At 38.2% G+C, this 13,802-nt stretch overlaps 1 protein-coding gene across 1 annotated transcript in view; it reads left to right on the top strand.

Moving 5' to 3' along the window:
* The first annotated feature begins 4,824 nt into the window (after positions 1-4,824).
* LOC126456737 (uncharacterized) overlaps positions 4,825-13,802 on the top strand; it is a 198,608-nt gene continuing 189,630 nt past the window's right edge. The window contains exons 1-3 of the mRNA XM_050092483.1: positions 4,825-5,724; positions 5,819-6,017; positions 8,126-8,199. Coding sequence (XP_049948440.1) covers positions 5,891-6,017; positions 8,126-8,199 — 201 coding nt within the window. The 5' untranslated portion in view covers positions 4,825-5,724; positions 5,819-5,890. The remainder of the gene's footprint in view (positions 5,725-5,818; positions 6,018-8,125; positions 8,200-13,802) is intronic.

Here is a 13,802-nt window from a genome sequence, read left to right as displayed (position 1 = left end):
TTCCCATGTTTCAGCTAGTAGGGCCATATCATCTGCAAATGCTAGGCAATTAACCTTGATGCCTTTGTTTTTTGTTCCTAGTCGGATTCCACTATTGATTTTCTTGTTCCATTCTCTTACTATTTTTTCTAGGGCACAGTTAAATAACAATGGAGAGAGTCCATCACCTTGTCGTACTCCAGTTTTTATCTCAAATAGGTCTGAGAGTTCTCCCATAAATTTAATTTTGGAGTATGTGTTGGTGATGGTTTCTCTAATTAGGTTTGTAGTTCTATTGTCTAGGTTCAATTCTTTTAATATGGAGGTTAGAGATTCCCTGTCTATGGAGTCGTACGCCTTTTGAAAGTCAATGAATGTGATGACATACGCTTTTGCTCTCGATTTTTGGTAGGCCATAAGATTTTTGAGGTTTAGAATTTGTTCTGGGCAGGATCTTCCCTTCCTGAAGCCTGCCTGGTATTCTCCAAGTTGACAATCTAGCTGGGGTTCTGCTCTGTTCAAAAGGACTTTAGACAGTATTTTGTATGTTACGTCAAGGAGCGAAATCCCTCTGTAATTGTTGGGGTCTGTTCTGGATCCCCTCTTATGAATTGGGTGAATGAGGGCCATCTTCCATTCATCCGGAATTCTTTCTGTTTTCCATATTTCTTCAAATATGTTTTGGAGAGATTCTATGGCATTTCTATTGACATTTTTCCACAGTTCAGCTGTAATTTGGTTCTCTCCCGAAGCCTTGTAGTTTTTGAGATTCAAAATGATTGATTGTAGTTCCTCGACGGTGGGTGGTTCTGAGTTAGGACTTGTTGAAGTTGAGTTGCTGAAATCCATTTTTTCAATTGGTTCTTTACAGTTGAGAAGGTTTCTGAAATATTCCCTCAAAATTTTGCAATTATCCCTGTTGTTGTGTGCAGTATTACCATTTTTATCTTGTAATTGGAGTGTCGGTGGGCTGTACTTGGTTATTTTTTGTTTAAAAGTTCTGTAAAAGCTCCTAGTCTTGTTATTATTGTTATTATTATTTTTTTATTGTTGCCGACTTACGTGGTGGGCCTTAATAAAAATGATATTTCATTTAATTTTGATTTACGATTAAATGATTTCCTGAAGTTCTCCTTTTTAGCAATATTAATCTCAAATTATTTGTTACGTTAATGAATGTTAGACTTGCTGAATCTTAAAACTTGAGCATATAAGCTGAACAATGTAATAAACTTTTCATATTAATTTCCTCTGCTAGTCAGCTCACTTTAAAGCAAAAGATCTTTAGTTATTAATTACAATTGCGACCCACACACGTGCGAAAGTATTTTTTCTTACCTCCATTAACCATTGTATTGTAGTCAGAGTCCTGGCTCTGGCTCTCGGCTATGGGACTGAAAATAAGAATCTTAAAGCTACGTATTTCTGCAACTTCATGCGACCGTGTAGAAAAATTAATATTATGTTAATAGCGGGCGAGTATTTCGCTTCCGCTAATTTTTCATAAGTTAATATCGCCACGTAATGGCGTCATTGGCTGCATCGGCCGCTGCGATTGTTGAACTGTAAATTACTTGAATGCAGGTTAATTCAAGGAAGGCGGACATGAAATCGGGATCACCTCTTACAAATTAAAAGTGCACAATAATATTAAATCAATATATATATAACTCATACAAAGATGCTTACATTTGCCAGCACTCGCAAGATGTCCGTCTATACACAATCAAGACAAGAGAAGAAGTGAAGACTACTAAAAAAATTAACAAAAGAGCGTATCTTGTCGTCTCTTTAGATCAGTTTGTTGTATTTCTCTGCATTGCATTTCTTTGCATTTCTCGACAGAGGAATTATTGTTTTACGGCTACATGATAAAAATATATCATTCAATTTTTAAATGTCTCTTCTTTATAAATACTGTTTTTTAAGTATTTTTGTAATATAGCACTGGGGACGCTATATACTCATAAAATATTTATTCTCATCTATTATGTAGTGAAGTTCATAGTCAGTGTAAAATAGTGACTTGTCTTGCTTCCAAAGTGTTCGGTAATTGAGTAATTCAACTCATGCTTGCCAATATTTCAGGTAATGAAAGCTGTTTTTCTGTGAGCTCCCTCTACTGGATTCGATTCTCCTTGGTACAGCTCACAACCCAAGTTGAATTATTGTACATCAATGGCTAGTTTGAACACCTGATTCACTTTAGGATGATGCTTTTGCTGTAGATTGCTTAATATTGCTAAAGTCTTCTTTTGTACTTTCATCACAGTTCCAGATAGTTTTCTATTTCAATAAGTTCGATAAATGAGCATCTTTCACAGCCTAGCCTCTTACAAAGCTCCTATAGAATCCAGCCAAATCTAAAAGTGATCATAGATGCTTAATATTTCTAGTCTCTGGACAGTCTTCTATAACTTGCATTCTTTCTGGACATGGTTGTATTCCCATTATTCCCACACTGTGTCCCAAAAAGTCAACTCTTGTCACCAAAAGTACTTTTATTAGTAACCCTTTTGCTTCCAGTCACCTCAAAATATATATCAATAATTGTCAACAGTCTTCCCAAGTCTTGTAGACTATTAATAAATCATTGACATACATTATTAATTCTTGCACTAATTCCCTCCCTAATAAATATTGAGCAGGAATGAAAACTGACACAGGAATGTCCAATTCGGTAATGGAGTAATTCAATCATGCTTGCCAAGACTTCAACTAATGAAAGCTATTGTTCTGTGATCACCCTCTCCTGGATTCCATTTTCCTTGGTACAGCTCACAACCCAAGGCGAATTGTAATACTTCCATGGCATTTACTTTAAACTGAAAAGATTTTCTTTCGAATAAGAAGGCTGTGTATGGCCTTGAGTGGTCATGTAATGCTACCTGCCAGTATCCTTCCATGAAATCTATGGAAATATGAAATTCTGCTTCATCAAAGTTAGATAACATCTCTTCTGTACTCAGGGTTCTAACCCTTTCTGTCTCTTTGTGTTTATGGAGTGATCATGAATCTAAAACTAAATGAACACCTACCACAAGTCTCTTAAGTACCCACAACAGACCCTAAAAATACATTGAGTTATGTTGCTGTCTATCTCCTTTCATATTTCATCTCTCACTGCAATTCGAAGGTTTATTGGTAGTGGATATGACTTGCAAAAGGAAAAAAACTGTGTCATATTTTACTTTAACTTACAGAAGTATTCCTTCATTAGTCCCAAGTTATCTTTGACCACATCTTTATGTTTTAACAGAATACCTTCTAATTAAGATTTCCGTTCTTCTGACACTACAGGTGATTCTCTTGCTATCGATTTAATGCCAACTCCTCTTGATTTAATACTTCCCTTCTTTTTGTTGTTTATTTTCATCTGTTGCAATAATATCAGTAAACACAACTAAATGAATATGCTCCTCTGATGATGGGCCTTGCTTGGATTTCAATGGATTGCTTTGGAAAGCTATGCTAGCTACCTTTTTACCTATTTTCCACACAAATATTTTCTGGTTGAAATCCAATCGATAATAATTATCAAGTAACCAATCTTATCCTAACAGGATATCTATGGCACCAGCAACAATGTTTGATGGAAATTCCACTTTTTAATCGTAACTGGTAGTCATGTTTCTTTTTTAATTTGCTTCCCTTTATTACAGGTGGTTCCGGTAACACACACTCCCATTACTGGTACTAGGAGGCAACAATATTTCTTCCTCATTAGCGCTAGCCATGGTGTAAGATTAATGATATTTTATGCACAGAATATAGGTGAACATCAACTTTCTTTCCAAAAATGTCACTCACTACTATTGGTTTACAATGTTCTCCCTTAGCTTTTACTTTTCCTTCTTTAAACAACTACTCAAGAATAGGTCTCAGCCATGTGAGGATTACTGTCTTCTCTGAATGAGGGCCTACTATTCTATTATTAGTTTGGCATGGATCTTAGTGTCAAATCTTTTTCCTGAACTTTAGGGTGAATTTTACAGCAATTCATCCACAAAGCTTTAATGTAGCAAAAATTATGTTTATATCTTTTTTAGTAATAGGTCAAATTTCGGACAACTTTTTCCATAATGAATCATATTTCGACCAAATTTTTTTCCAGAAATCCAAATGTTTGTCGTATTTTTAAGTACACAAGAATATAAACACGAAAATTTTACTCACATGACAATGTTTGATGTAATGTTGTCACAATTAAACACAATTACTACAAAGATTTATTTATCGGGTTTATAGTAGACAAGCAGTGTAACACATTATGTAGTCCGTTCACTGATATAAAGATTGTTGCACAGAGTCTACAAAACATTCTCGAAGCCAACAAGGGTGGCTTCTGGCGTAATAAACGTAGCACAAGTAGTCGCCCCATTCAGTTTGAATACAAACTTAGTCCTTTTCGATGAAACCAGGGGAGAAATTCTTCAGCAATGACAAGGAAATATTATTTTATAAACTATATGAAGTTAAGGTTAATGGGGGAAACGGCTTTAACGTGTAAAAACACTGCAACACCTCCAAACACAGTAGCTGCACGAAGATAAGTGCTGAAAAGGACAGCAGACGAACGCTGTTATTTGAGTAGACATGTCCATCTTCAGAGGTGCAAGAACTTGTTTAAGATGGTGGAGTCTTGCAATGTCCTATTGGAGAAGCTGAAGAATCCCCGCTTCAGACAGTTCTTGAAGTACAAAATAAATCCAGTTCCAGATGAAGCTACACTGAGAAACGACTATTTATCTGTGTGCTACGAGGAAATGCTCGACAAAATACGAACTATAGTTGTTGACCAAGAGATTAGGGCGTCTATCGGAAATCACCAATTTGGATAGGGGTTAAATTGTAAATACTTTTGTTGGTGTCCTTAAAGTTGACGGACCTGGAGAAATGTTTCTCCTAAGGGTGTGAAGCTCTCAGCAGAATAAACAGCTTGACAACCGCCTTTGCGTTTGACAACTCAATGAAGCTACTGTCACTAGTTGGTGTGAATAGAGACGAATAAATGGTGCTTCATACATGGCTGTAGCAGCCTACAGACTTCAGAGTCTCTATCCCAGTGTGGCACACATCACTTGCCTTGCACACGCATTGTACAGAGCTGTAGAAGAGGTGAAATTAAATTGCACTGATGTAAGCCAACCGATCTCCTCTAGCAAGAAAATCTATGTGAAATCTCCACTAAGAGTACAAAAATTAAAGAACAGGGGGCTTCCCTCCATTTCCCCCTCAGCTTGTACTTACACAATGAGGTTCTTGGGTTAATGTTGTTGAGTATTACTGTACCTATTACACCAAAACAAGACGATCTTTTCTGAGCCTGATAGTGATTAATAAAGTGCTATCAGAACTGCCAAAGAGTTCTTTACAGATACGTTGTCTCTAAACTTGACATACATCAACGCGCTGTGTCATCCGAACAAGACACAGGTGCAAAGATGCGAGCTGGTGCCAGTGCCATAGAGACTCTCCACTTGCGCGAGTTCCACCTGCGCCACGTCGGCGCTGAGCATGGAGGTAAGAATAGAGGGAGACGCCGTGATGTCACAGCTGTGAAGCTATGTGAAGCCGAGGGTAGCCATCTCAATCCGACCAAAACATTGCTGCTGTAAGCTTGTGTGCATAGGCTGGTCGCTCACTTTTGGAAGGATTTTGCGCTATTATGGTGACTTGTGTGGTGTTCGGATGTACGAATCTTTCTGATTGTGATGCGAAATCGAAGGGAATAACATTTCATGTGTAAGTTGTCTCGTTAAGTGTGATTTTACAACTTCATTGTGAATGAACGTGTGCTACATCGGTACTTGTACTATAGCGTGTTTTTCTCCTGTAGATTTCCTAAAAATGAAAGTCGGAAAGCTCTGTGGGAGAATGCCGTGAGGAGGAAGAATTGGTGTGCGTCTAAATGGAGCACTATATGTTCTCAGCATTTCCGAGAAGAGGACATAGACTGAACTTCCGTTTCAACAGTAAGGCTCCGAGAAAATGCTGTACCATCAGTTTTCCCTACACACCCAAAACATTTGCAAAAGGTATGTTAATTCAAAGAATTAAATTCTTAGTTTTCAAGTTCACGTTTCAGTATAATACGTACGTATCGTCGATAATCGAAGTGTTGAGTAACTCACTTTGTCTTCATCATGTACCAAATTAAAAGCTAACACTACATTAACTGGCCTAAACAGGGCACTGTTTAGATTTGCCATTCTATGTACCACATTTCAGTAAATGTTGGTGGTAATGAAGAGTGTTTCCCAGTAGTGTAACGTAACTGAAATGTCCCAGCATGTATTACAAACAAGATGTATTTATGGGTCTTTGGAGGGAGGGTATAGCTAACTTAGTTTTCAGTTTCTATTATTCAGTTTGTGATACACGTTTATTACTGAATTAACAACATTGTATCGTTTACATTGAAGGCTAGCTGTTCGTAATATTACATTAAAAACTATTTTTAATCAGAAGAAATGTGGAATTTCACCTTTACGAGATTTTATTTCAAACAAAAACTTTGAAACAACCAATCTGATGACGTTACATGTGTATATGGTGCAATTAGCAACTGTAATACACGCAGCGCTATAGCACACTGACAATGTTTTGGTCAGAGTGTCATGGCAGCGAGCCACGCCCCCATGGCTTCAAAACGTAGTACGGCTGGGATTCGTAGCGCCATCTCCCCTTATTCTTACCTCCATGGCGCTGAGGGTAAAGATATCGACCTCGCCTCAGCCACTTGCTGACCGATTACAGTCCGCCAATGACCAGACGACAACGGAAAGAAGCCTGCTCGGACGATAGAAGAGCAGCTCTCGCCCACTTGTTTATAGATCATCGTCCAGAGCTGACTTGGACAGGGAACTTCATTTAGTGAACTCTTAAAAGTGAACAGACAGTTCTTGTAAAAATTTCATTTGCTATGTACTGTGAAGTTTACCTTCAATCATTTGCACTTAGCCATTGAGGGCCTCTTTTGTCTTATATTACATGCAGTATTGCAGACTTAATCATTCAACAAGTCACAAAGACAAGTAAACCTTTTTAATTCATTTGTGTGACTTTGTTGCTAATTTGTTGGAGTGTTGTTGAATCTTCATTCACCTATCCTGTCACCTGACCCTGGGGCGCAGTTGTGTAATAATGCCAGGGACAAATTGTCTTAGCGGTGTACTGCACCAGAAGCCATTCCACAAACTCTCAAACCCGGCCTACCGTAACACGGTGGCAACTCGGCCTCCACAGCAGTATCGATGAGCCCTTTACAAAACTGGTGACGTGAGTTTACAAAACAACGCCAACTTTCCAGTGGTATCAAAAGGCATCACATGACTGTAAGCTGATGGTACTCAACTGTGTGATGCCCTGTCTATTGTGCAACACAAGCAAAGTGAGTTGCATTGAGCTCGTGTTCATCTGATCAGTAAAGTGAACAACAAACTGCAAGGTGTTCTCCAGTCAATCAGCATATTAGTACTTACATTACTGTTCACACAACAATTTGACACTCGGCACGGTGGCTGATGGGAGCGACAGCTGCTGGAGATACCTTCACATCAGCCACCTTCACATCAGCCACCACACTAAGTGTCAACCTAGTTTCTGATGATGTTGTTTACATTACTAGAATGAATTGTCTATGCCTCGTTACTTCCTTGATTATTTCTCCTATTATTATTCCACATCCTTACTTCACAATACTTCGTATTACTTTTTCGTTAAAATGTGTGTGGATACCTTTCTCTTCATTATTGTCTGGTTGGCAGTTGTCACCTTGTGCGTAGTCTCCTCATTCTTTGTTCAGTATATCAATACCTTTGATAAATGTCAATAAACAGTTTGCCGTCATCTGCTAAAATATTATATATCTTTCTTGACATAGTAAGGTATCCTCTGCACCAACACTTTAATTACAGGCTGTCCTCTATAGGATTGTCCACGTATTTTGAGCTTTTTAGCTACCACTCAATATACAGGGTGTCCCAGCTTTTTAGCTACCACTCAATATACAGGGTGTCCCAAAATAATGTATACGCTCTTTGAAACAGAGAATATCGTTAATTAAAGGAGACAGAAATACAATTTTTATGGGTAATAATTAAGAAGGCGGTGAAAAACATAACAATGATTTCTTCTGTTTCAGGATTGTCAGTGAACATGGCGTTATCGTTTGAACAAAGGAAATGGATGCTAAAGTGTTACTGGAAAACAGAGAATGTGAGTGTTGTATGCTGACATGTTGTTGTTGTTGTTGTTTTCAGTCCTGAGACTAGTTGATGCAGCTCTCCATGCTACTCTATCATGTGCAAGCTTCTTCATCTCCCAGTACCTACTGCAACCTACATCCTTCTGAATCTGCTTAACGTATTCATTTCTTGGTCTCCCTCTACGATTTTTACCCTCCACACTGCCCTCCAATGCTAAATTTGTGATCCCTTCATGCCTCAAAACATGTCCTACCAACCGATCCCTTCTTCTAGTCAAGTTGTGCCACAAACTTCTCTTCTCCCCAATCCTATTCAATACCTCCTCATTAGTTACGTGATCTACCCACCTTATCTTTAGCATTCTTCTGTAGCACCACATCTCGAAAGCTTCTATTCTCTTCTTGTCCAAACTAGTTATTGTCCATGTTTCACTTCCATACATGGCTATAGTCCATACAAATACTTTCAGAAACGACTTCCTGACACTTAAATCTATACTCGACGTTAACAAATTTCTCTTCTTCAGAAACGATTTCCTTGCCATTGCCAGTCTACATTTTATATCCTCTCTACTTCGGCCATCATCAGTTATTTTACTCCCCAAATAGCAAAACTCCTTTACTACTTTAAGTGTCTTATTTCCTAATCTAATTCCCTCAGCATCACCCGATTTAATTTGACTACATTCCATTATCCTCGTTTTGCTTTTGTTGATGTTCATCTTATATCCTCCTTTCAAGACACTGTCCATTCTGTTCAACTGCTCTTCCAAGTCCTTTGCTGTCTCTGACAGAATTACAATGTCATCGGCGAACCTCAAAGTTTTTACTTCTTCTCCATGAATTTTAATACCTTCCCCGAATTTTTCTTTTGTTTCCTTTACTGCTTGCTCAATATACAGATTGAATAACATTGGAGAGAGGCTACAACCCTGTCTCACTCCTTTCCCAACCACTGCTTCCCTTTCATGCCCCTCGACTCTTATAACTGCCATCTGGTTTCTGTACAAATTGTAAATAGCCCTTCGCTCCCTGTATTTTACCCCTGCCACCTTCAGAATTTGAAAGAGAGTATTCCAGTTAACATTGTCAAAAGCCTTCTCTAAGTCTACAAATGCTAGAAATGTAGGTTTGCCTTTTCTTAATCTTTCTTCTAAGATAAGTCGTAAGGTTAGTATTGCCTCGCGTGTTCCAACGTTTCTACGGAATCCAAACTGATCTTCCCCGAGGTCTGCTTCTACCAGTTTTTCCATTCGTCTGTAAAGAATTCGCGTTAGTATTTTGCAGCTGTGGCTTATTAAACTGATAGTTCGGTAATTTTCACATCTGTCAACACCTGCTTTCTTTGGGATTGGAATTATTATATTCTTCTTGAAGTCTGAGGGTATTTCGCCTGTCTCATACATCTTGCTCACCAGATGGTAGAGTTTTGTCAGGACTGGCTCTCCCAAGGTTGTCAGTAGTTCTAATGGAATGTTGTCTACACCGGGGTCCTTGTTTCGACTCAGGTCTTTCAGTGCTCTGTCAAACTCTTCACGCAATATCATATCTCCCATTTCATCTTCATGTACATCCTCTTCCATTTCCATAGTATTGTCCTCAAGTACATCGCCCTTGTATAAACCCTCTATATACTCCTTCCACCTTTCTGCCTTCCCTTCTTTGCTTAGAACTGGATTGCCATCTGAGCTCTTGATATTCATACAAGTGGTTCTCTTCTCTCCAAAGGTCTCTTGAATTTTCTTGTAGGCAGTATCTATCTTACCCCTAGTGAGACAAGCCTCTACATCCTTACATTTGTCCTCTAGCCATCCCTGCTTCGCCATTTTGCACTTCCTGTCGATCTCATTTTTGAGACGTTTGTATTCCTTTTTGCCTGCTTCATTTACTGCATTTTTAGATTTTCTCCTTTCATCAATTAAATTCAATATTTCTTCTGTTACCCAAGGATTTCTATTAGCCCTCGTCTTTTTACCTACTTGATCGTCTGCTGCCTTCACTACTTCATCCCTCAGAGCTACCCATTCTTCTTCTACTGTATTTCTTTCCCCCATTCCTGTCAATTGTTCCCTTATGCTCTGAAACTCTCTACAACCTCTGGTTCTTTCAGTTTATCCAGGTCCCATCTCCTTAAATTCCCACCTGTTTGCAGTTTCTTCAGTTTCAATCTGCAGTTCATAACCAATAGATTGTGGTCAGAATCCACATCTGCCCCTGGAAATGTCTTACAATTTAAAACCTGGTTCCTAAATCTCTGTCTTACCATTATATAATCTATCTGATACCTTTTAGTATCTCCGCGATTTTTCCAGGTATACAACCTTCTTTTATGATTCTTGAACCAAGTGTTGGCTATGATTAAGTCATGCTCTGTGCAAAATTCTACAAGGCGGCTTCCTCTTTCATTTCTTCCCCCCAATCCATATTCACCTACTATGTTTCCTTCTCTCCCTTTTCCTACTGACGAATTCCAGTCACCCATGACTATTAAATTTTCGTTTCCCTTCACTACCTGAATAATTTCTTTTATCTCGTCATACGTTTCATCTATTTCTTCATCATCTGCAGAGCTAGTTGGCGTATAAACTTCTACTACTGTAGTAGGCATGGGCTTTGTGTCTATCTTGGCGACAATAATGCGTTCACTATGCTGTTTGTAGTAGCTAATTTGCATTCCTATTTTTTTATTCATTATTAAACCTACTCCTGCATTACCCCTATTTGATTTTGCATTTATAACCCTGTCCAAAAGTCTTGTTCCTCCTGCCACCGAACTTCACTAATTCCCACTATATCTAACTTTAATCTAATCATTTCCCTTTTTAAATTTTCTAACCTGCCTGCCCGATTAAGGGATTTGACATTCCACGCTCCGATCCGTAGAACGCCAGTTTTCTTTCTCCTGATAACGACGTCCTCTTGAGTAGTCCCCGCCTGGAGATCTGAATGGGGGACTATTTTACCTCTGGAATATTTTACCCAAGAGGACGCCATCATCATTTAATCATACAGTAAACCTGCATGTTCTCGGGAAAAATTGGAGACATTGGAGAGCTGAATTTGGAATACCACCACCAACAAGAGTAACAATTCTAATAATCAGAGATAAGTTTGAAATCGAAGAAACAGTGCACAATGAGAAGAAGAGACATAGCGGACGAAAGAGAAGTTCAACAGACAACGAGGGTTTTGATGCAGTAATCCAGGCATACACACGATCCCCGAAGAAGTATGTGAGGCAATGCTCTCATGGGACTGGGATCTGCAGAAGCAGGAGTCATACAATTTTGCCATCTCAGAACTTTAAGCCTTACATTCCAAGACTTCTCCATGCTCTTAACGAGGATGATCCTGATAGGCGAAGCGAATTTTGTGAGTGGCACATTAACAGATGTGAAGAAGAGCAATGTTTCCAAGATCGAATTATTTGGTCAGATGAAGCGACGTTTGAACTTGATGGAGCAATTAACAACCATAATTGCGTGTACTGGGCCAGGGAGAATCCATATGTAACTGAGCAAAGGCATGTTAATCTACTAGGAGTAACAGTCTGGTGTGGTCTGTCTTCTAGAGGGTTAATCAGGCCGTACTTCTTCAACAACACTGTCACGGGTGACTCGTACTTGGAAATGTTGTAAATGATAACTCCTGGTCTTAGCGTTGTGTCTGGAATGGAAGATTATTACTTTCAACAGGATGGGGTGCCACCTCACTTTCACCTGGATGTGAAGGCATTTCTCAATCATACATTCCGTACCAGATGGATAGGACGAAGATGGAGTGTGGAGTATCCCGCTCAATCTCCAGATTTAACTCCTCTAGACTTCTTTCTTTGGGGTACTCTCAAGAATACAGTTTACACTGTGGGACCACACACACTGGATGACCTTAGAGAGCAAATTAAACAAGTCTGTGCTGCTATTCCATTGGAAACAATAACATTGGCATGTCGCTCAGTTGTAAGTCTTTGTCGACAGTGTATTGCGATGAACAGACACCACTTTGAACATTTACCATCTTAAGTCGGGCCATGAGGCACCTAGTACCACTAAAATTGTATTTCTAACCCCTTTCATTAAAGAGATGTTCAGTTTCAAAGAATGTATACATTATTTTGGGACATTCTGTATTTCTTATAACTACCAGGATGCCAACTATTACTATAATATTTTGGGCCAAATAACTCTAGCATTAACTTTTCCTGTGTGCTGGACAACCAGTACTTCTTAAACATTTCCTGAAAATCATTCCAAGAAGGGAATTCTGCGAATGACCAGTTCCTCATTTAGCATCATCCTCTTCCAAATAACTCGGGGAAAAATCAGTTTTTTGGATTCATCACAACACTTAAGCAGGGACTTATAAAATATCTTTAAAAACATGTAGAATGTATATCTGCCTCTGGGTTTAACTTAATACCTCCAGTTTAAATATTTGCATAAGTAGTATCCAATTTATTATTAAAGTCAGATTTTAATTCTGCAAAAACCTTGAATAGCTCTTCCATCTCATATTGGCATATGGTAAAACCATAACGAGTTTGCACCTAATATTCTACTGCTGCTAACTTGAGGCTAAACAAGTGCTGTATCGTTATAAGAGGCACAGGGGAAAGCTAGTGTGCAGGGGTTTACTCCAATTCACTACTACCAATGTCACATCATCATAACATCTGTGCTTAACATACAAAGGATTACACCATAATATAATTGTGATATTAAATCTAAATTAAATGCTCCAAACTTCATCAGTGTAGGCTTAAGTATATTATTTTTAACATTTTAAGGTCTCAGAATGATCAAATGAATATGAAGGGCTTATTTCAATAGTCGTACAAGTCCATTTTTGTTCATTCTGAGATACAGAGTCCTAAAATTAAATGAGCGCTGAAAAATCTGCAGTTGAGATACCAGAAATATTCAATTATACTATTGAAATAAGCCCTTCATATGTCAGGCAAAATATACGACCTTAAGAAAAAATAGTGGCACTAAATAATAGAACTAGAGAGCTTAAAACTGGTCATAATATACAAATGCACATCATGTACATCACAATCAAAAGTTATTTGGGTTTTTATGAAAAATTAAAGGTTCTAAATACTAGACTTAGAAACATCCTCAGTAAGATGTAAACATCTTCTATATGTAGCACCAATAAGTTACCTCTTTTGGTTTTCAAATTATTTACTAAAAACCAAATTTGAAATGAAGTCCTTACTCATAATTGATTATCATTTGTATTTGTAATAGAAAGTTGTACCTACAGTACGCGATTGCAATAGTGCAGTAATACAGCTATAGCAAGTTTCGAGACAGTTCATAAATAACTATGAGAACAAGGAATCTTAAAAAGGCTGTTCAGAGGTCTTGTTCTACTGTCGATTCCGCTTTAAAAAATTGTAGCCAGCTAAAATATTTTAATAACTAAACCAAACTTAATTCTATTTATATACAAATTGAGAAGATTACAAATTGTTAAACAATTATTATTAATTAATACGTGTCCGAGAAATGGGCCTTTTAGATTCTGACCCTGTCCCTAGGACGACTGATAGCAGATGTTCCCTTTGGTGGTCCACTGTGGCCATATATAAATATGGCCAGAGAGGCAG

This window comes from Schistocerca serialis, chromosome 2 (genome assembly GCF_023864345.2).
Source record: "Schistocerca serialis cubense isolate TAMUIC-IGC-003099 chromosome 2, iqSchSeri2.2, whole genome shotgun sequence".
In the NCBI taxonomy this organism is placed as follows: domain Eukaryota; kingdom Metazoa; phylum Arthropoda; class Insecta; order Orthoptera; family Acrididae; genus Schistocerca; species Schistocerca serialis.
The sequence above is the reverse complement of the archived record's forward strand: the minus strand, read 5'-3'. Positions and strand labels throughout refer to the sequence as shown.